The 24,605-nt window shown below is 38.4% G+C and overlaps 2 protein-coding genes across 2 annotated transcripts; one reads left to right on the top strand and one right to left on the bottom strand.

Moving 5' to 3' along the window:
- The first annotated feature begins 147 nt into the window (after positions 1-147).
- On the top strand, positions 148-19,007 carry LOC145778616 (uncharacterized). Its single transcript, XM_082590143.1, has 5 exons — positions 148-982; positions 11,683-11,846; positions 13,910-14,011; positions 14,912-15,064; positions 17,722-19,007. The coding sequence occupies exons 1-5, from the start codon at positions 168-170 to the stop codon at positions 18,222-18,224; spliced, it is 1,737 nt and encodes a 578-aa protein (XP_082446269.1). The 5' UTR covers positions 148-167; the 3' UTR covers positions 18,225-19,007.
- A 480-nt stretch (positions 19,008-19,487) lies between these two features.
- On the bottom strand, positions 19,488-24,165 carry LOC145778530 (leucine-rich repeat-containing protein 23-like). Its single transcript, XM_082590028.1, has 8 exons — positions 24,037-24,165; positions 23,703-23,815; positions 22,953-23,127; positions 22,432-22,510; positions 21,488-21,618; positions 21,024-21,160; positions 20,685-20,761; positions 19,488-20,091 (listed from the first exon to the last, which is right to left on the bottom strand). The coding sequence occupies exons 1-8, from the start codon at positions 24,103-24,105 to the stop codon at positions 19,898-19,900; spliced, it is 975 nt and encodes a 324-aa protein (XP_082446154.1). The 5' UTR covers positions 24,106-24,165; the 3' UTR covers positions 19,488-19,897.
- Between the last annotated feature and the right edge of the window lie 440 nt (positions 24,166-24,605).

Raw genomic sequence — 24,605 nt, 5'->3', positions numbered from 1 at the left:
CTAACCAAGACAATCGGAAATACTCTCTTTACATCATTTTACTTTGTTTATGACATCATCATATGATTGTGACGATAGTCAACAAAACAATTAAGCCAATATTTTGTGGTAGGGTATGCAGAAGCAAGCTATGAAAGTAATCAAAAATCTAATTGAAACAGAATAATATGCCTCCACGTCACTTTTGTTCGCCTGCGTATCGAAGAAAAAGATACTGTGATCCGCGAAAGTATTGTGAACCGCCGAAGTATTGTGAGCCGCGAAAGTTAATATATTATGATCCGACGAAAAACTGTGAACTCAGAAAGCAATGCTGCCCAAAAAGATGTTACGATTCGCGGAAATATTGTGAACCAGCAAAACCTTACTGCCCAAGTAGAGTTTGTGAATCAAGAAAATTTTATGAAAAAATTCCGTGTGAGCCAAGATTACCTTGTGAGCCAGTGTTACCATGTGAACAGCAGGCACCTTGTAAGAAAGTATTGCCGTGTGAAGAGCCGGTACCTTGTGAGCCGGCATTACCATGCTCGCCTTGTGAACCACCTTTACCCTGTGAAAGAAGAAATCCTTGCGATCCTAGAACATACTGTGCACCTCGCAACCTCACTTGTAATCCAGGTTGGCAGAAAGATTGTAATTGTCCTCTTCATTGTCCACAAAGTATCAGTAAGCTTTCATCTTTAACGAAGCAATTTCCGATCACCATCTTCTTATTTTCTATGACCTATTTGATAAGTGCAATATTTTTGGAATTTCTTGATCAGCTTTGCGGAAATCTTACTGGACAAACTTTGAACGAGAAGTATGAGTCCTGGAGAGAAACAGGAGCCCATCAGCTCTTTGTTGCAATCATATATTCCACACAGTTAATAATGAAAAAATGTGGTTTTACATTTCAATTTGTGTTGGCCATTTACCTGAAAGACTTGCTTATAATTCTTGCTATAGGAAAAATTCAACGATTACAGAACGAAGAGATGAAGTGAGTTTATTTCTATCTTGCTACTAAAACATAGGTATAGCCATGGCCACCTAAAGATACGGCCTGATTTGTCACATTTTGCAGAAATTTCCCGGTTTTTCTAACTTTGGGCGAACGTTTAAATGAATTTTTCTAAAAATTAGATTTTTACGCTTTTATTATTCTTTTCCCCAGATGACACAATAGGTTTTAACATCCTCACATGTTGAAAAACAAAGAAAATTTGATTTCGAAGATTTTAGTCAGACTGTTAATTTTGAATAACAGTCTGATTTTGCGTTTTTCAACTTACTTTTTCTCATTTGCTACTGCTTCCCCAAGGCAACAAAAAAGTTTTATGTCATTAGGAAACCGCAAAAAGTAAAAACATCTCAAAAAATGTCAGTCAAGCACTAGCAGTAGCTGCAATCAAAATCTGCAAAATGTGACAAATCAGGCCGCAATTCCAGGTGGCCATGGTATAGCCTAGACTCAGGGCCGGATTTAGACCATGAGAGGCCCTAGGCTATTCCATTTGTGAGGCCCCTCCCTATTTTTGAGCTCAGAATTTCTCTCTAAACAACATCACATGTCATTGCTTAATGTTAAAAATATGAGTGCATTAAACTCTTCGTTCTTTTCATTTTCCACATTCATGAGTACAAATTTTTAATTAAAAGAATAAAAATTTAGTTAAGGCAGTTTTGCTTTTAATTTCTTTGATCAAACAACCGTTATTGTACAGTTTATTTACGAGGACATAAGAAATAGTTACAGCCATCAAATAGAGTAAGACTAGGCTACCAATTTTTTTTTCTAGCTTTCGTCAAAGCAAAATCATGCAAAAGTTCATCAAAATTTATCTGTTTAAGTTTGTCACTCTTAATGCTCAGTGCGGACAACCTTTCTTGAGACATTGTCGATCTCAGTTTATTTTTTATGCTTTTGAGCCTTGAGAAAGATCTCTCTCCTGAGCAGTTAGTGACCATTAAGCTTAGAAACAGTCTTAATATTGCTTCCACATTAGGAAAGGCAGTGTTAATTTTTTCCTTGCACATAACTTCATAAAGGTCTCCATGAGACAAGGAAATTATAGATTGCTCTTGGTTTTGTGTTTGTCTCACGTACAAATGAAAATGTAGAAGTTCATCAGTAAGTTTCGGGTCAACATCTTCTAGATAGGGGAACTTGGGAAGGTCGGGTTAGTTGAGCCACTTTTTGCATTTTTTTTTTATGAGTTGCTTTTATTTCTTCATTCACAGTGCTCTACCTTCTGGGTATATTAAACAATATTTGTAGGAAATACAAGCCTTATCGAACGACGACAACCGGGTCCACAGGTGTTTAAAAACTAGTAGTCAAATGGCTCAACTAACACCACGGTAAGGGTTAGTTGAGCCACAGACTGGGGTTAGTTGAGCCTCATTTATTATTTTTGAAAACACAAATTTAACCACGTTTCTTTTCCAAGCCTTAGTTTATATTTAAAGTGATAATATCAATGTATGAAAACAGGTTAACAATATTATTGTTCCAAGAGTCGCTCGTAACTCAACGTATACATCAAATAATTAAGGTATTGCTACGGCATCCAAATAACACCATTTCATTAAAGCTTTTCAATAATCCAAATAATTTTAACGTGTGCTAGTTTGCACTAAAGGTCCTTCTTTAACAGAGACCACAAATAATGTCTCCTTTTCAAATTAACACGTACTTTAAAGGGTAGACGTTAATATCTTAAAATTGATTCAAATATTTTTTCACTATATTTAGATGCTTTAAGTATCTGCTTTACGTGGATCCCTTGTGGACTTTACGCCCATTTAAGGTTAAAAAGTGTCGCAAACCCCCTCTTTTTTAATTTCATTAAAGCTTGACCGAGTTTATGTGCCTTTGTTGAGTTTTATGTAGTTCAAAGAGATTTATTGGACCGTAAACAGACTTATCCAACGGCTGCAATCTATGTAAGGTGTGTGGAGGTATCGTAAGCATTATAACGCCCTTTTTACACTGGCTCAACTAACACCGAAAGCAGTGGCTCAACTAACACCTTATAGTCCGGCAGCCCGTGACGTATTTGTAACATCATAAGGTACAAAAGGTTTGAGTGTTTTATCAACCTTGCCCCACTGTGGGATGTTCAGAAACCCACATCCGAGGTTTCACTGCTGGGGCGTTTGGGGGCTACGGCCCGGTGAAAAACCCATTTTGGGGGTCAAAAAAACATCATAAGGTACAAGAACAAAACCTACGCCAGATTTTATGCCTTCACTTGTAGACTTTGGAACAAGTCGATTTGGGTGCCCCAAGTGGGGCATTCCCAAATAAGGGGCCCCCAAAGTTGGGGCAAAATACGTAAAAATAACATCATAAGGTACAAAGATGGAACTTCTTTCATCAGTTGGGGCATGTTCCACTGAGTACGAAACAACTTTTCTTATGGCCCCAAGGTGGGGCTTAACCTCATTTTGGGGGGTATTACCCCTAAAATTCACAAAATTAACATCATAAGGTACATGGATGAAACCAAGTGTAGGTGATAGTACCTCACTTACGGACTTCAGAACATTAAAATTTGATCGCCCCAGGTGGGGCATTCCCGAATAAGGGGCCCCCAAAGTTGGGGCAAAATACGTAAAAATAACATCATAAGGTACAAAGATGGAACTTCTTTCATCAGTTGGGGCATGTTCCACTGAGTTCGAAACAACTTTTCTTATGGCCCCAAGGTGGGGCTTAACCTCATTTTGGGGTTATTACCCCTAAAATTCACGGGCATTCTCGAAAAAGGAGCCCCCAAAGTTGGATCAAAATATGTACCGGTAAAAATAACATCATAAGGTGCAAAGATGGTCCAGGGGGTACTTTTGGACCCGGGCCCGGGATAATTTAAGAGGCCCGGAGCCTTTCCAAGGGGCCCGGGAATTTGGAGAAACCACCGATATAAGCGTAATGCCAGTAGTTCTCAAACTTTTTTTAGAGAATACCTTATTTTTTTAAGGGAGAATTGCGTTTTTTTGTAGAAGTGTCTTGATTTGGGGCTTGAGAATCTCATTGGTACCGGGCTCGAAATATCCTCTCAACGGCCCTGGCAGTAGCCTACCACACGCTGAGTTTCCATTCCATTTGGAATCCAGACCTCTTAATTTAATTCGTTAATACGTGCAGGTATCGTAAAAACTTGTAAACTAGTGAAAAATACAACAGCAACATAATAGCAGCAGTAGTTGCATCGATACTGACATGGAAGCAGCAGCTTCTACCTCCGCAAAAATACTTAGATCTGATTCAGCCATTTCGATATCCTCAACCACTGGAGTTTTTGAGAAGAAATGTATATTTTGTTGCCAAGTGGCAAAGAAACTTCGCGGCAAAAAGCAGGATTTGATCATGTGCGGATTGCGCAACCAAGAACTTTGAAGAAAATGTAAAAAGGTATGCAAATATTCTGCGCGACGACGCCATGCTGGCTCGTGTATCGCATATCGACTTCGTAGCCAAGGAGGTATGCTAACATGCCATTTGTCGCACATCTTACCAAAAAAAGCAGACACATTGCATTCAGCTTCCGCACAGTCCAAATGGAATGAATTGCATTTCGTACGGCAGGCACACAAAATCGCTTTTGAAAGTATTTGTTCATGTTTGGAGAAGAGTGCTTTCGAGAATGAGGAAGTTCATTTGATGATAGATATTTTTAATCAGTAGCCTACGTTACACACATAGGCGAACTATTTGAAGATTACGATTCATCCAACAAATTTAGGGTGCAACACTTGCAAGGGAAACTTGTGCAACATTTCAATCTCTCTAAACACTAGAATAAGAATTTTACATGTGTACATTTGGTCAGTTCTGCTATATGGCTGTGAATCCTGGACTGTATGCCCGAAGATAGAGAAAAAGATCAACAGTGCTGAAATTTGGTTCATTCGTAGAATGATGGGAATTAACTGGATGGATAAAATCACTAACGAAGAAGTGTGGAGACGCTCTGGGTGCACCCCTGGCGTCCTCATCACAACTATCAAAAAAAGGCAAATGACATTTATCGGGCATGTCTACCGCAAACGCGGAATTGAACACTCGGCATGATGGGGCGATTTCCTGGTCAGAGGCACCGGAGACGTCCACGTTTGGAAATCTTTCAACATGGACAAACCAAAATTTTGAAAACCTAATTAGAAGTATGGACAATCGATCGTTGTGGAGACTCACGGTAGCCGACGCCTTATTCAGGCATGGCCGATGATGATGATGATACAAATACAAAAAAGCAATCAAAAGTTAGGGTACATGATCTACAAAAGTACTATGGATAAGTCCATAGCTTCAGAGAAGGTGACTGCCGAAAGAAGCCGTGAGGCTATAACTGTTCGTGATGTTGCCTTTGTGATTCGTAAAGAAGTGCTTAAAATGCCAAAAAATCATCTTCCAGAAGAATTATCAGCGAGAGATGTCATGAAAGGGGAAGCTGATATTCCAAACGTTTTGCTTCAGTTTTTTACTCATTTGATATGTGGACCAGATGCACGCAAGGGAAGCAGTGAACAAAAACTTAGGAAAACTGCGTCTTTTTCTCGGGGTGTGATATACAGTATGCTGTTACCAACGGGCGTACAAAACCATCTAAGCATTTGCAAATCAGAATCGCAGTAAAGAGTCTTACGAATAGCAAAAAAGTGATTAACATCCTTAATCGTCTCGGGCACTGTGTATCATATGATTGTGTAGAGGAAATCGAAACTGAGCTTGCATATACTCATCTCAAGCAAAACCGTGCAACTCCGCAAGGAATAGACTTACAACCTGAACTTTGCACCGGTGTAGCTTGGGATAATTATGATGCTTTTGTCAATACTGTGGATGGAAAGGGAACCCTCCACGACACAGTTGGCATCTGTTTTCAGAATCTGGTTGTAACTTCGAAAACAGAAGAAATTGCAGAGGAGCCTCAACCTGAAGATGGAACCTTTCGGCACAAATCGAGGAAGCGGAGGTCACTGGCAGCTGATGTTGTAGATCTTCAACCGTATAGAAAGCGGAAACGGATGACAGAGCTCGTTTTTTTGGCTCTTGACGATGAAAAGAGAACTCAAACGCACAAGGCTTTGTAAAACTTTCCTACGATTGATTCATTGCGGATGGTGTCCCTTGCCTTGGGTATTCCAAGGACACCTATGTGGGTCGGATGGAATGCAAAAGTATTCGAAGAACTTCCCAAGACAGAAGATCTCGTACCTTCCGCAGATCAACCAGTCTCCCACCAGTCTGCAAGTGGTTGCTGAAACAATGAGAAGATCTTTGCAGATAGCAGATGAATGCCAGCAAGAGTACATGTGTGTTACGTACGATCTGGCCATTGCAAAACCTCACCATTCAAGAGCAAGAAAGTCCAAAATATAACCGCTTGTTCATTTACTGGGTGGTTTCCACATTTGCATGGCGTCCTTTAAAGCTATGGGTAAGTACTGTACTTGGATGGTTCAGGTGGTCCATACATCCTAACAGAAGCTGGTATTCTTGCCGAAGGATCCCTTAACGGGTTTCTGCGTGGTGCTCATTACAATAGGTGCAAACGAATACACGTTCTTTTCGGAGCAGCATTAGAAATTTTGCATTTTAATCAATTCTTGTTACAATGCCCTGCTAATGAAAATCTGGACGAAGAACTACGTCGTTTATGTATTCGTCCATCCCAGTCAACCATTGGCTTTTTAGATGACGATGTTAAAGACTTTTTAAGTTTCTACCAAGATATTCCAAGGAAAACCGAAACAGGAGAAAATGGCAAGACTGCCTAGTACTGGTATGGATACTTAAAACTTGTCAAGACGTACCTCCTCTTTGCTCGGAGTATTCATTCTGCAAATCATCAGTTGTTTGCGCACTGCATAGGAGAGATGTCAAGCGTGTTCTTCATTTTCAACCAACCAAATTATGCAAGATGGATTTTGCGACTGCAGGATAACATGCTAAAAATGAAAGAAACTCACCCTGGAATAAGTGATCTGTTTTCACCCTGGAATAAGGCATCTTGTCCGTAAAAAAAACTGAAAAAAACCTCTGTGGATGTGCTGTTGATCAAGCTTTGGAGCAAACAATCAATGCAGAATCCGCCAATCGACTCACTGGGATTTTACCAATTCAATTGGTGTCTTTCACCAATTGAATTGGTGCCAGACAGAGATAGGCACTTACCCACTTTATGCGCCGATCGATCCTTCACCACTTCTATGAAGATCTGGGGATGACATCAGCAAAGGAAGCATCATTTGACCTTCGTCCTTCAAGCATCGACAGAGATCGTAGACATAAGGATATAGCGCTACGACTATTATATTTCAAATAAAATTTTCTTTTGTACATAAAACAGGACAGTGACCCTCTGACCGGCCAACCGGGAACGTTCTCGAATTCTCAGTAGGCTAATGGTTAGCCGCCAATCCACCCCTGCGTACAATATATATTTTCATAGTGATACATTTTAACCTAATAAGCAAATGTTATGCTGTGTAGATATTATATCTTACATGCTTCGTTGATTTTCGAAAATATTTGCAGTCGTTTTGAAATATATATTAGAGACACTTGGTTTTATACCTTATGATGTTAATTTTGTGAATTTTAGGGGTTATCCAGTGCTGTATTCTTAAAAAAAGCACAGGGTATACTGTCAGATTTGCCAAAATGATAAATAATACACAACTTGAAAAATACTAATCTTTATACTACCGTAACATGAATTATGTCCGCCCCGATAGCTCAATTGGTTAGCGCGTCACTTCTGGAACGAAGAAGCTTCAAGATCAAGCGGCGCTGGTTCGACTCTCGGGGGGTGCGCTTGAGCAACGCACGTTAAGGGCTGCTCTCCATTCAGCGGCATCTAATGGATGGAATAGTTCCCCGGCAACAAGACTTCAACAATCGGAAACTTCACTCTGTCAATCTCGGTGACCGGGCCTGCGTCAGTGATTCAAAGCCTCTACAAGTATGCGAAACTGCCAGGATTAAGCTCTGCAAGAAGCTTTCCCAGTCCGAGGATAAAAATTCAATCAATTAATTAATCAATTAATCAACATCAAAATTGGACGAGAGATACCAAAAATTGTTTATTTTTCTATGAATACATTCCAAACAGCCTGCCGAGAGGAATCTACATCTTCATTCTCTTTACAAATTTGGGATCTAGTATCCTTAGTTGATTGGTGGTTTCGCAGCCAGGATCTTACATATTTTTGGCGGTAAATTGAGCCACAGGTGGTCCATTGCTGCAATAAACATCAAACAGCTCACATTATAAATGGGCAAAGATGCTCTTAAACCTGTGATAATAGTTGGTTGGTTTTGAATCTTTATCCTCCGACTGGGAAAGCCTTGATTGGTTATTCCTGGTAGCTTCGTATACTTGTAGAGGCTCTTGAAGCAGGGCCGGTTACCGAGATTGGCAGAGTGAAGTTTTCGATTGTTGAAGTGTTGTTGCCAGGGAATTATTCCATTCACTAGGTGCCGCTAGACGGAGAGCAGTCCTGAAATGCGTTGCTCAAGCACATACCCCGAGAGTCGAACAAGCGCCGCGTGATTTTGAGCCCGGCGCATAACCACTGAGCTAACGGGGCGGACATTGTTCATTAAAGTGAAACCACGTTAACATTCTGTTGTCGAACAAGGTAAAGCTGAAATAGCTGCCAAGAGAGACTTAAATTATTGGCCACAATTTCATCTTTTTCACTAAAGTCTCTTAATCTTTGGATTGACTGTATTTCACCAATATCAAAGTGTTTACAAATTCTTCTCACCTCTGCTTCTCCATGACGCAAATTTTTTTCTATAAGTTTTTCAGGTTGCAAGTTAGCAATATCAACCAGTAGCTTACCGTTGTCAGTGTCGGCATTAGTGCAAATTAAGTCTCATTGCAATTCTGCTAACAATGCTCTGAACGAATTGGTTCGCGTTAATAGGCACCATTTTAGAATTCTGTATCAGAGGAATATTTCTGAACATTAAATTATCCTACGCTGCTAAAGCCAACTGTGTTTTTTCTCTCCTGGATTTTCCTTGAAAGTCTCAATAATTCGTATTGTTCTTTTTATTAAAAGTTCGGCTCAAGGTAAAGTTGTACTTCGAGACTGAAGTTCAATGGATATCATGGATAATTCTTGCAGAACATCACACATTAGGAATCAGTAAGGATTGAATACGCACTCTCTTTGGAAAACCAGAGGGTATACTATTTGTTGCTCGAAAAGCAGAGTGTATACTGCGTATACCGCCGTATACCCTCGAATACAGCACTGGACGGAGCCATAAGAAAAGTTTCAAACTCAGTGGAACATGCCCCAACTGATGAAAGAAGTTCCATCTTTGTACCTTATGATGTTATTTTTACCGGTACGTATTTTGATCCAACTTTGGGGGCTCCTTATTCAGGAATGCCCCACCTGGGGCGACCAAATTTGATGTTTTGAAATCCGTAAGTGAGGTACTATCACCTACACTTGGTTTCATCCATGTAGGCTACCTTATGATGTTAATTTTGTGAATTTTAGGGGTAATACCCCCAAAATGAGGTTAAGCCCCACCTTGGGGCCATAAGAAAAGTTGTTTCGAACTCAGTAGAACATGCCCCAACTGATGATACAAGTTCCATCTTTGTACCTTATGATGTTATTTTTACGTATTTTGCCCCAACTTTGGGGGCTCATTATTCAGGAATGCCCCACCTGGGGCGATCAAATTTTAATGTTCTGAAGTCCGTAAGGGAGGTACTATCACCTACACTTGGTTTCATCCATGTACCTTATGATGTTAATTTTGTGAATTTTAGGGGTAATACCCCCCAAAATGAGGTTAAGCCCCACCTTGGGGCCATAAGAAAAGTTGTTTCGTACTCAGTGGAACATGCCCCAACTGATGAAAAAAGTTCCATCTTTGTACCTTATGATGTTATTTTTACGTATTTTGCCCCAACTTTGGGGGCCCCTTATTTGGGAATGCCCCACTTGGGGCACCCAAATCGACCTGTTCCAAAGTCTACAAGTGAAGGCATAAAATCTGGCGTAGGTTTTGTTCTTGTACCTTATGATGTTTTTTTGACCCCCAAAATGGGTTTTTCACCGGGCCGTAGCCCCCAAACGCCCCAGCAGTGAAACCTCGGATGTGGGTTTCTGAACATCCCACAGTGGGGCAAGGTTGATGAAACACTCAAACCTTTTGTACCTTATGATGTTGCAAATACGTCACGGGCTGCCGGACTATTAACTATACCGCCATGAAAATGTTAAAATTACAGCAAAACTTCATGGCACACTATGCCGGTTTTTATTCAGTAAGTAGCTTGTTTGGTAAGCTACCAAACAAATTAAATGAAACTGTCTCAGTAACTAAGTATAAAAAAATATTATTGGACATACATCTATTTTAAAAATCTACTTTCCGAGGTCAAAACACAACTTTTTAACTTCAGCACCACATATAATATCAATCGTCAACTCAAACCAGACGGGAGACCACGCATTGTGAAACTTTAAGATCACGTGATGATAAAATGTGGTTACCACACCACATTTAAGAATTAAAAGGGGTGGATCAACTAACCCAGTGGCTCAACTAACCCGACCTTCCCCTACGCTTCCTTTAAAAGTTCTACGCCTCGTACTATTTCTACCTTAGTTGCTTTCAGATTAGCAAGAAAGAGGAACATTTCTGCAATGTCACTATACACATTAGCTATTCTTCTTACATTGGCTTCAAGTGCGTCGAGCATAGGGATAAAGGAATTTATTGGTTGTCCATTTCCATTTTTAGCCAAAACTCTGGTGGGCTAAGGTTATCACTATCATGGAGAGCATTGCATGCTTGAGGCAAAGCTCCCTATTCTTCTTGCAAATCATCTAAATCTTCTTTGTTAACAACAGAAGGAAAGTTGATGCTGCCACTCTCAAAATTAAAAAAAACACTAGATTCTCCAAGAAAACCACTAGATTATTTCAAAAACCACTAGGTCTAGTGGAAAACCACTAGGAGTGGCAGCCCTGATGTCAACTACCGATACTGTTTTTTGCAGAGAAGACTACGGTTCTTTAATATAGAAGCTTCCAGCAGAATGCGCGTAATAATTGCCTTTATTATGATGCAACGACGTAATAATGACTGTTTACAACGTGGTTGAAACCAGTTGTGTATAGAATTTTCTACTCTGAAAAGTTTGATATACTGTATACAGTATATACTTTAGGTAGGGTTTAAACTTGTCAAGTTTTTAAAAGAATTACAAACTTCGAAATCGAATTTCGAGGCCCCTGGACGTTGAGACCCTAGGCTTCAGCCTGCCTAGCCTATTGGTAAATCCGGCCCTGCCTAGACTACAATGCCGGTACATCAACTTAACGCTGTAAACTCAGCATTGTTTTAAATAATACGATAACTTATGTAGCTTACTGTATGTAAAAAGGTAAAATGATCACACAACGCTTAGCATATTTGATATTGTAGGACACGTAGCTTTATGATAGATTAGTAGTCATATAGTCAGGGATATAGTCATTTTCCCTGTCATATAGTAGATAGTATTCAATTTGTTTTTCTTTATTTATTTATTCATGTTTGCTTTCTTTCAATTTATTTAGTAAATCAAATGTCATCAAATTAATATGTTTGTTTCAGAGATGCAATTATTCTTCTTTATTCTAAAGTTTATTTTGCATTTTTTGTCTTAGAAAGTGCTCTAACCGAAGAAGGGTTTGGCGATACTATTACCCTTGTCCCGCAGCGGGAGCACGAAATTACAGATGCAGCGATGACTCAACCGTATGCGGAGAAGAAAGACCTTGCCAAATTCGCCCATTCAAAACACTGTATTGGTTGCTACAAGAACTTAATTGTAATTAAGCTGTTGTAAGATTAAAATAGTTTAGAAGTTTAATATACTGTAGGAAGGGCTGTGTGAGCACCATCTTGCGTCCCCCCCGAAATTTACTACTGAGCCCCTATGTTTAGTGATTGCTCTTAAAAATAGGACCAGAAAGCGTTTAGGGCGGCAAACTCTTTCAATGTGGGGAAAAAATTTACATTTATCAGTTTAGCAAAGAGTAAACCACTTTTAAAGTTTTATAAAAAAATAACTAATATAGGCTATGCGACAATGCAGACGGGATCTAGAAAAAGTTGGAAAAATAGCAGAGTTTTAACAAAGTAAATAATAACATAAATGAACAATGCAATGCAAAACTTAATGCTCAAATAAATGAAACGAAAAGGGGTTGTGAGGCGCCTACCCTGAGAAGAATTTGACAAATATAATCTGGTTTCGTAACCAAATATGGTTTAGTAACCAATATGTAACCAAATTCATCAAATTAAAATTGGATTAGTGTAGAAGTTTTGTTTACAGTAAAATGTAAATTAGCCTACCATTTCAATATAATTTTATTCACAACCACAGAAGGATTTCAATCTCTTTCTATTACTTTCAATAAGTTATTTCTTAAAAGTTGTATAGCGTAGTGTGTTGTAGCCTTTCAGCAGGCTAGAACTTCGAAAATTTTACATAAAATGTCCCCACCTTCACAGAAAACACTTTCAATTCATAACCTATCTCGATTCACATTGAAATTAGTCAATTTAGGAATTTAATTATTATTGTCTTTGAAGCTATTTCAGTGAGCAAATTTTACTTCGCAATATTGCATCATTTTGTTAGTTTTTGTTAGCGCGTGACTTCTGGAACGAAGAAACTCCAAGATCAAGCCGCCGCTGGTTCGACTCTCGTGGTGTGCGCTTAAGCAACGCATGTTAAGGATTGCTCTCCATTCAGCGGCATCTAATCGATGGAATAATTCCTCGGCAACAACACTTCAACAATCGGAAATTTCACTGTGTCAATCTCGGTGACCGGGCCTTCGTCAGCGATTCAAAGCCTCTACAAGTATGGGAAACTGCCAGGATTAATCTCTGCAAGAAGCTTTTTCAGTCCGAGGATAAAGATTCAATCAATCAATCAATATAGCCGAGATGAACAAAATGTGGTTCAGCGAGCGAAAAGGGTTTACAAAATTGGAAAAAACATTGTAAAATTACAAGGCGAAAAACGCTGCATCACGAACTAAGTATGAGTGGGCTTCTAGTTAGAGGTAGGCCTCAGTCGGGGATTTGGAAAGCAGTAAATACGGCCTTGCATGGTTTAATTGGCTATTGATTATATAGTATTTTTTATACAATCAAAAAACATTAGACAGACTAAAATGAGTGGGCGCCTAATCAGCCGTGGACCCCCGACCGAGGAGTTAGGGGGGGAGGGATGAGGTTAATACGGATCTGACTGTATAGGTATCGTCTGCTAGATCAGTGCTTCCCAACCGGTGGGTCGCGACCCATTGGTGGGTCGCGAAGCTATTTCAGGTGAGTCGCGAAGCATTTCTTAATGTTACTGAATGTTAAAATTTTTCTAAAAAATACCGACATTCCTATGGATCTCACAAGCCGCAGTTTGGTCTTGAACAGTACTGCGCCTTCGCCATCGCTACTCTTATCTTCACTTCATTTGTTGACTTTCCATTTTCATGAATTGTGCACCCTGTTTTCTATTAGATCGGAAAATTATTGCATTATCATTATGTAACAATTATGCGACAATGCAACAAATAGATGTGTTGTGCCGCATTAACTATTTCAGTACGTACGCCAGTTGTAAAGATACCATAATAAAGATGTCATATCTCATTGATAATAAAGATGTCACACAATAAAACTTGCATTAAAAGTGAGTCGCGAACTGAAAAAGGTTGGGAAGCACTGTGCTAGATTATGCAGTAGGCTACCATTGGTTTTTGGTTGTTTTCAGTGAGAAGTTAATTTCAATCCAAAGCAAAAAAAAATATCATGCAATTTATTGTATTTGAATACAGAACGGCTTTTAAAAAAATATGGCACTAACTTCTTATTTAGTGTTTAGGCTATTGACACACTTGCGGAATTTGGTGTGGGGAATATGTTACGGTTTTCAAGGATTTTTGGCGCAAAGATATGGGTGTGGAGTTCGACGTTGTCGTAAGTCTAGAATACATAATCTTTGCAGCCTGCTTTGACAAACGTTAGACGCAGAGCATGTAGCCCAAAAACACTTCTAATGGTTTAACTTTACTAGGCTATTTAGGTTGCAATGTATTGCAGTTGTATTTTTTGGTTAGCTTTGTCTGTTGCGTTAATTTGTACTTTCCTTTCTGATGTTGTATCATTGATAGCAAAACTACAAATTTGATCTAAAAAAAAGAAAAAATCCACTGCAATAATTGCTTCATCTCAATGGTGGCGCGTGGTCTCTATTTTTGAATGGTCAGTTTCCCGGCCATAGCCTACAGTAATATTCGTCATTTTCACATTGATTCAACGTCTGTAAACGTTGAATCAATGTAAAAATGACGGAGTTTTCTGTTTAGACTGCGATATCAATGTTGTTCATACAAACTTGATTAAATGCCTCTTTGTAATCGAAAAAACTCAAGATCAAGCGAAGCTGATTGAATTCTTGAGGAGTGCGCTTGCACAACGTATTTTAAGGATGCCTCTTCATTCAGCGGCACCTAGTGGATGGCATAATTTACGGACAAGCAACACTTCAACAATCGGAAAATTCATTCTATTAACCTTGGTAACCGACCCTGCGTCAGTGGCTCAAAGGCTCTGCAAGTATGCGAAACTGTCAGGATCAAGCTTTCTCGGAAGCTTTCTCAGTTTGAGGAAAAACATTCCCACAAGCGATCAATCAATTAGAATCACCAGTTGGAATAATGACGTATTTTGACGCAAAACAACAATTTTTTTTTGTGACATGACTATCATTCATACATCATAAAATTGCGCAGTTTTGAAAATATAGGCAATGCATGCAAATGTTTTTGCTGTTTTTACTTACAAGTTCACGCCTATTGCTTGTGATGATATTTGTAGCCAACCCATTGAGAAGACCACACTGCAAAAGAGATCTCTACTACAAAAATTGTGCAGCAAGAAAAGCAAGAGCACGGGGATACTACTATGACCCGCGAGTCAATGAAAATCTGTGCAAGCGTTTTCCTTGTGAACCAAAGAACTACTGCAGAGGTGAGAATGATTGAATTAGGGTCAACACGTTCAATGCAATTTCATAAAGAATAATGTGCCGTGCGTTAAAGCACGTTCTAGCGATGCAGATAAATAGTAGACTAGTAACATGTATAATCTTACAGTATTTGTGTGTTTCCCTATATAGTAACGACAAAAATAAAAAATAAAAGCTTTATTTGTTCTGTTAAAACAAAAAAATAATTTGTGGGTTCAATGTTTAACATTGCGACGTTGGGAGTCGCACTTTCGTATTTTAGTCCCTACTTTATAGGCCTCTGGGCTTGGAATTGTAGAACTGGAAGCTTTTTGGTACAGACGGTTATGGTGTCAGAGGGCTTTTGAGTCAATGTCACTCACAGTAGCCTACTGGCTTTCGGAATAATGCAACTCCCGGGGCTTAAACAATTAGGCTAAGGCTCTTTATGGGCAGTAGCTGTAGCTTCAAAAGGTATAAATTGGCCTGAGAGCTATTACAACTACAATACAAGCAAAAAGTTTAACCTGTCAATGTCGGTATCAGGGTTTTCCTAGTGGTTTAATGTTTTAGGCCTCAAAGTAGCCTAAGCAAAACTTTTATAGGATTAACCTAGGCTACTTTACGTCTGATCCTTAAGCAAGACTATTCTACTGCAGGACATGTATGAAAAATGAATTAAGGATTAGGCCAATAAAGTATTCTTAGAAAAAGCATTAGGCTATTAGCACTGCTTTACGTTTCAATTTTCCGATTAATTTCAAGGCCAGGAACAAGATAGCTTGTAAGGGCCAGCAGTTTACTTCCGCCTATTCTTTCAATAAATTTATGTCCAGCCCAAGGGCGCTGGAACGATTTTTGACTGGGGGGGCAAGATCACGAAAAAAGGGCACTTTTGTTTACTAAAAGGCCAATTTTTTTTCAAGTTTTAAGATAAAATATAGCGATAATGATAATCCGGTATACAAAGAAGGGCACCATGCTATGTTATAATGATGTAACCTACTGTCAAGCCTTAAAGTAGTGCTTGAATGAACCGCCGGTGCTACCTCCTCAATCGGCCAAGTTTGGCCGCCGGTCTCTTCTAGCCAATTATTTAATTTCGCAATAGAATGATCGTGGATTAACTGTCGAAAATATGTAGTATCAAAGAGTGACGCAAAATTAGGTCAGCGCGTCATAATCGCCACTATTACATTGTGCGGGGAATATTTGTTATTGATGGAATATATCCATCTGCTGCGATCGCCAGCGCTGTAAGTCTTGTTTGTAATTCCCGACGTATATTTTAACAAAGTCTTAATGCGAAGTGCTAATTTACATCGGCTGGCAATTTTGTCGTTTTTATGTCGATTCGATGTTGTCGGACATTGAACCGTTGTTAAAAAGGAGAACTAAGTTAGTTGACATCAATGGGAAAACATTTTTTGATCATATTTTGCAGAAATTATGCTTCTTTTAGTAATGTCTTTTACTTTTAGTAATGTACATCATTGAAATAGCTAAAACCTCAATTGCTAAGGCAACAGGGATCAGATGTCAGTAGACGTAACAGAAAAAATATTTCGCACTTGCTAGTGCATCGTCAGTTCTGATAAAGGGCTGTTAAAGCCTACAAGTAATGTTTTAATCATTAAAAAACTTATTGTATTACCTTGCCGTCATGGTCAACACATGTCGAACGTTGTTTTTCGTTGTTAAAAAGCATTCTAGGAGAGTGGCGAACTTCTATAAAATCAGCCACATTGGATACACTCGTGCGAGTGTCGTTTGAATAGTACTGGATTACAGTTTCGATAAAGCAGTTATTGCGTGGTGCAACGATTCTATTGTAGTACGTCGCCCAGGCCCAGACTTCACAACGCTAAGTGATCATTTTAGCATTGTTGCAAGTTTAACTCTATTTACTTGTGTTATCGTTATTTTTATTTTGTATTTTGGCCTTCAAGCACGCAGATTTGGCCGCCGAGAAGGAGCTCCCGGTAGGCTACGATGGCTGCCGAAAAAAAAACGAGTTTTAAGGCCTGTATACTGTGTTGCAAAATTTTGTGCCGTAAATATTATTTTGAGGCAAAAATGAAAGATTATAATTAGACTAAAAGCGAATAGCAGAAATTGTTATATTGCAAAATGTGCAGTAGCTTACATGACTTTAAAAGGGCACCATTGCCCCCCCTGCCCCTCCATCTGCAGAAATTTTGAGGGCAGGGGGGCATTCGCCCCCCTGCTCCCCCGCTTCCGGCGCCCCTGGTCCAGCCTAAATAGATTTCAATTCTTTTGCTGCTTAGTTTGTAAGCTGACAACGGTATGAAAACTGTGTAGCTAATATTGAATAACATTGACAAGTGAGTCCAGGGGTAACTTTTAGACCCAGGATTATTTTAGAGGCTCCGGATTCCGGAACATGCATAAACCTCAGCATATTTACACGTAGCCACGTTTGCATGCAATTTTTGCTGTTGAAGCCATCTCCTGCTTTCTGGAAGAAAACTGTTTTTTTCTCGATGATTTTACTGTTATACTATTTTCACTTTAAGTTTTTCTTTTTTCAAAAACATTTTGACTTTTTCTTGATTATGGTTTAGGGAATCTCACTGGAAGCGGGACCAAATTTTTATCTCCACGGCTCTGGTAATAACCTACCGTAAAAGGTTTTCAATTTTCTACCTTGTGCTTTCAGATAAACGGAGAATGTACCGAAGAAGACGATGCGATGTGGTTTATCCGAGAAGGGGGCCGATGGTTTCAGCTGGAATTAACCAAACTTTTGCGCATACAGAGCACTCAAATGAAACCTACCCCGCACCGGAACCTCCAAACTACGCGGATTACTCCAACAGTGGAAATCCATCTACAGCTGCATCAACCTCCGCACTTGCTGAGTTGACATCGCGTAGGCATCCCAATGAATGGGAAAATGACGATGATTCATTTATTGTTGTTGATGATGTCGAAGAGAACACCGGACCATCTCAGACCACAAGCTTGCATTCGGAAGAGTTCCAAGAAGAAGGTGTTACGTATTCGTCTTCCGCAACTACTGGGTTAAGCAGCAACACACGTAGGTCTACATACTCACAACGTTCACGCAGGACTCCAAACATTCAAGCGGTCATAGATGACACTAGTAGACGAGGATTTACCTCACAATATCTCCGTCCACTCCGAGAAAAACACCGTTGAGACAACTGCCAGAACACCGAGCCTTTGAGTTTGGGAATTTCAAGAGAAATTATCGTTAAGAAAAGCAGTGTTTGTCGACTTGATGTACCTACCAAATAACTTCCAGGTGACCACAGTATAGCTCAGGGATCGCTACAACGGGTTGTTGAAGAATGAAGGGAGTGCATAAAATCTAGACTATCAATCACACCAACACCATATAGTAGGCCTGTGCCATGAGAGTAGCCAACTTTTGCAGAAAACATCAGTAGCCTACATGTATTTCTTGTGCACTTTCCAACCTTGTCATTAAATTGCATAATCCGTATTTGAAAAAGAAATGCGTGCCAACAGTGCATTGGTGTGTATTTGCGACCAGGATAGTAGGCTACCATATTGTTCAACCTCAAGCTGGGATTAACCCTCTTCAAGAACATCAGGGTCGCCGAAAGCGTATCATATCAGACAAAATGGATAAAATAATTCGCTGTCTACTTCTATTCTAGGCATGGAAGAAATACTAAAAAAGGACATGAAGAACTGTAACAAAGCACAATGACTTAAGAACGACATGTTTTGAAATCGAATAGCAAAATATGAGGACCTTTGCTTCCATAGAACTAAAAAAAAAGTTTTAAAAGAATGGAGTGCAGACTTCGAAAAAGTTTAAAGCCCTTCAACGAAGATTGGAAATATTGCGATCCATAATACCGTACATTGTACACAGGCCTTGCTAACGTAGCCACCAATACTGACTGAAAGTTTCTGCAAAATGCTGTGCAGTACTGGACTGATGCTACTGTAGACGTAGAGATGGCTTTTACGCGCCATAGGCGCAAAAATTTTTTTTGCACGGGAGCCCCCCGATCTAAAAGTGCCCCGGGCCCCCCATCAGCTAAATCCGGCCCTGCTTCGTTACTACCAGCACAAGTGCCGCAATTTTACTACTTTAGGCTACGTCTCGATAAAGATTAAAGCACTATTCCTTATGGTAGCATGCCGTAAGCTAGCAACGTCGATGCGCTATTTAAAGTCACTGTTTTTCCTAAGCAATTTTAGTTCGATGCACTGGTGCTGCTAGATATCTGAGATCGATTCCAGGGCGGGTCAAATTAAAGACCTTAAAAACGGTACCGATTGAGTGCTTTCTGTGATGACATCGTTAACAAGATATAGAATTAAAAATGAGCCCTGTCGCTAAAAGACCTTCGCTGTTGTAAAGGGATAAAAAATTCTATACATGTTAGTGATCAGCATCTGCATGTCAACTGAAATACATTGTTCTATAGAAAGACTTCCGATATTTTATTAAACGATATATTTGTTTTAAAACAAAAAATTGAAAGGAAACAAAACTATAAATACAAACAATAAAAATTCATAAGCACTGCGTAGAAAACAGGCAGCGGTGATGTAAACACTACACCCACCAATCACCGCTGCCTCCGATTTAAGCTCAGCATAAACAATCAACTGCGTTGCATAACGTCTGTACTAGCCTACAAATAAAGGAGAATTTATTTGTAACATTCGATAAAAATCCATGACTTATAGCTCTTCGAACCTGGTGCGTGATTACTATGTTTTTTTCAAGGTGCGTGTTTTGTATGACAAAAACCATCTGATAAAAAAATCGAATAAAATTCAAATAACTATCCTGCAACGCTTTTTGGGCAAATCACATCGTTTGCCTTTCAATCATGTTCCTCCTCTTCTTCTTCTTCTTTTTGCTCTTCTTTGAGAAGCTCTTCCTGTCTCCTCTGTTCATATAAATCCTCAGCTTCGACTCTGTCCTCATCCGTGTACTCCTCTTTATCCAATCTCACCAATCTCCGAAGTATGATGAGGACCTCCGTGCGGTAGCCATCTTCTTCAATGCAGGGATTGTCTGCAACCAATAACAAACTTCAAAATTAAACACACAGCCACAAATACAATCCTGTTTCGTTTGTTCACTATGAGAAATCTATGTAATTACCAAGCATGCAGTTATTTTTTTTACATTATTTTAACGTCTGAAAATGTTGGAACAATATAATAAGGCAATGCGGAGTTTGCATTATTGACGTCTCACAGTGAATAAGATGGCGACGCAAATTTAGTCACCATCAAAAGTGAACAAAGTCTAGAGAAAAATTGTGAGAAAATTTGCAAGACACTTGCGTGAAGGGTGCGAATAGTCAGTCGAAAAGAAAAATGTGTAGGCTTAGGTGCGTGGAATGTAACAATAGGTTTTCAACCAAACTCGTTCAAACATTACCCATACAGCAAAATCCGTCAGCAGACGTTGAACGAATGTAAAAATGACGGATTCTGCTGTCTGGGTAGTTCAGTTTACATAATAATTAGGAATGTTTCAATGCTCATTTTCACAAATAGAAAACTTGTTGATATGGCCTGTTCCATTCATTTTTCATCGATATAATCATGATTCTACTTCACAATCTTCGAGCTTAGCAAAGTTGAAAAAGGTCAAATTACCGTTCAATACAAGCGCTCTGAACAAGGGAAGACAGACTAGCTTCTTCACTTCTTTTACTTCTGCAATGTTGTTGCCTCTGTTACAAAACAGAATGTGAATTGCGATTTGAACAAGCTCTGATCACTGGCCTTGATCGTTGCTGCTTCCAATAACATTACAAAAAAATAAACGGCTTTGGTATTTTCTTACTTTGATCAAACCATGCTTTTACTATTAATACAAGAGCATCACTGATAAAGTAAGTTAGCTTTGTAGTCTACTTTTAAACCAATACTAATCTCAAATCTCACTGCGATATAGGCTACAAAACAATTCCCAGATAAATTAAGTCCAATCACCTGAGGTTGAGATATTGCAGCTTCTTCATGTTCTCGCCAAATCCATCCAGACTTGTTATCAAGTTATCACGGAGATGCAATAGTTCGAGATTTTCTAACTGATCCAAACCTTCTATCACCGTCAGCTGATTAGCAGCCTACAAAGACAGTTATCATTGATACTTCGGTAAACAAAGCTTATGGGCCAGGGGTGTTCAAACTCAGTCCCACGGGCTAATTTTGGCACGCAATGTGTTTTATATGACCCGCGCTTGTTGTTGCGCAATGTGATATTAACTTCTTTTTGACCAGCACACACGGCACATACATCACATCAAATCGAGCGGAAGTTTTTTTTAAATTAATGTTTGCAAACAAAAGTTGCAATATTCGTTTTGCTCAGTTTTGCGTTGCAATATTCCCTTGATTTGAAAAGTCACTGTTTTATATTTAACAAAATGGCCGACTTTTTGCTTTTTACTTGCCAAGTACAGTTTCTTTAGACTTGGAAGTTGCAATCCCATTGTGCTTTCCAGTTTATTGCCGCGCAGTTCCAACGTGTGCAGGTTCACAAGAACACCTGGTTTCAGGCCACTCACGTTCGTTATAAGGTTTCCTAAACAACAATTTTATAATTCAAATCGATACGGTAAAAGTTTGGAACACTACTATGTTCAGTGTTTCTTCTATTGTTTATTAATCACATATTACAAGAAATTACCGGCCACAATATGCAATATGCTAGCACGTTAATACACGGGAAAAAGTGATAGAACCTTGCAAAACAAAAAGCATATGTAAATAGTTGTTTGGGATCGAGGGAATTCGTCCGTAGCTACTGAGTAGGTTGCAGGTGAAGAGATCGGATATGAACGGGACACTGTCATTGTCTTCAAGTTATCTTGTAGAATGTTTTTAGTCTTTAATGTTTGATTTTTTGCTTGGTTTTGGTTGAATAATTTTTTTAAATATTTGTGTCTAATTGTTTCAACGTTTGTTTACATATCATAAAATTAATATGAAATGTCAAATTCTTTAATTGCAACTTGTGTCTTCTTGTACTAAAATTAGAAGCGTTTCACGTATGACTTCATAGTGAATCATTTGGCATTTAAAACTTAAAAACCTATATAAAAATAAAGGGGAACCTTCTTGTTTATATATTTTGGTGATGTGTTAGTAAAGCATTAATCTAAATAATTAAACGTGTTTTGGTCCATGGTGTAATTATTTGCATCGAATTCTTGAAACAAAATTTTTGTCTCGTTGGTTCCTATTCTCTCCTCCTAGATCTAAACCAAGCATCATACAGATTGTCAATATTATACTCACAGTCTCACATCACTGGCAATGGCATGGTGTATATATTTAAACAATAAACACACAGTTACTACACACAAATCACTACTTTTGGAAATTCTTTACTTACGGTTTAAATTTAACTTCGCCAACTGCGGATGATCAATTCCTTCCGTATCGGTTAACTTGTTTTGTGCTAATTCCACTATCTAAACGATTAACATGTGATGAAATACCCAGACAGCAAATCAACCGTTTTTTACATTGAACATTTACGTCTGCAGATGTTGAATCAATGTAAAAAAATGGTTGATCTGATTTCTAGGTATTTTAACACAATATGGTGCTGAGATTTTATTTGGTAAAGTGATCAAACTTGGTTGAAATCAAAATTTGCAACAACAACTGATGACGTTATTGAAGGACATAAAATGCACTCCAGAGTTTTGTAGTGTACAGTCTGTGATAGGCTAATATAGTTTATGTTAATTTATTAGGTTAGGTAAAGCTTGAGGCCTAAAGGCATTTTTCAAATATGCATCGCATAATACGCATACAACTTCACAACAATCACAAAATGTCATAGCTTTCAATTTAATTGGGTTTAATGTAACAAGCTATAACAAGGCAATAAAAGTGCAATTGGCCTACCTGTAGGTATGGAAGAGGATCCAACTTAGCAGAAGTGAGATTATTTTTGTCTGCTTTTAAGGTTAATAAATGAGTCAAGTTGTTTAGTGGTGAAATATCCTGTATCAAATTGCCTGATATGTCAACATATCTGACATGTATAAAATTCTTCATGTGCTCAATGTCAGTAAGTTCCCTGCAAAACCGTTTTTTTGTCAAAAAATGTCATTAGAAAACATTGCAGCAATGAAAAGTGTGTCAGTCGGTGTAAAACTTAAAAATCATTCTTAATTATACTTAGATATCACTTAATCATGCATGTTACTCTCAGTCTCTCACGCTCACCACTTACCACACAAAAGTTGTATTTATAATGTTTAATTACATTCCTTACATTTATAGAGTCATACATAACACTTTTTTTAACAATAGGCAATGCAACAATACCAAAATTATAAGCTTTCATGTGAAGGCACAAAATTTAAGGCAGATTAGCACAACATAGTATATAAAAGTTTGTGAAGGTTCTCTGGAGTTTGATGAGCTCTGCGTGCCATGTAAATCAAATATATAGTTCTCAAAAGGGTAAAATTTTTAAATTGAACATGCATAGCAATGGAGGCTACAGTTTTGAACACTATAATTTTTATTTGTAACATTCCATGTAAATACTGATGGGGTGGAAGCGATCTTGTAAGGTCTTAAGTCTTTCGCTTCCTTCCCCTCCCATTTCATTTTTTAAATACCAAAGTATTTTTAAATAATAACAACCTGTCATGACAATCCATTTTTACAAAAGCATGGGCAAGGCCATTTCCAATTTTGCACAACATTGATAAACATTCTGGAATCAGTTCTTGTACAAGCGGATTGTCTGGAAGATCCTATAAGAAAACAAAATTTTGAAATGGTGTAGTAACCAATTGAACATTGTTGATAAATGCATATAAGCCTTTTGTGAAAATAATTTGGATTTTACTGAACAATATAAATAACCACTTGAAAACTTATTTTAGATAATTTCATCAAAAAGCAAATTCAATAGTTTACGAGGAAATCAATGCTAGGTCTACAGTGTGTCAAGACGTTAAAAAAAAGCGCATACCTCATCACTTTTCTGTTCGGGTTCCTCTGCAATTTCATCATCAAATTCATCTTCAGAACCGTCTGACATGATTTTAATTTATTTTTTGTTACAAAAGGCCAAGTAAATTTATACTTTTTTAGGTGATCTAAAAAATAAAAGTAAACATTTCAAATAAATTTGTATAGTGTATATATACAATAAACAGATTTATACCTTTTCAAGTACAACACTAAAGAGTAAAAAGGACTTTTAACTTTCATTTGAAAAAGTGATAAATCAAGCTTAAAACTATATTATATGCTAAAATGACAATAAACCATGTATGTGGTGCACTGTTGAATGGAACAGACTAGCGTTGAATCACTAGACCATTTTCTTTTAAGATTGTAAGTTATAGTCATATGTAGCCTATCATGCACAATGCAACTTTTGATAAATTAGATGCTAAGCTCATAAATACTGTCAGCATTCTCAGTGTTGTGTAATGTCACAAAGTGTTCTTGGTTGGCTGATCAATGTATTCTGCTGGAAAAAAAGCTTTTTTTCTTTTTTTTAAGTGACTACAATGCAGGAGTAAACTAGCTTAA

The sequence above is a fragment of the Aplidium turbinatum genome, chromosome 10 (genome assembly GCF_918807975.1).
Source record: "Aplidium turbinatum chromosome 10, kaAplTurb1.1, whole genome shotgun sequence".
NCBI classification, from domain to species: Eukaryota; Metazoa; Chordata; class Ascidiacea; order Aplousobranchia; family Polyclinidae; genus Aplidium; species Aplidium turbinatum.
Note: the sequence above shows the minus strand (reverse complement) of the source record. Positions and strands in the feature narration are given on the sequence as shown.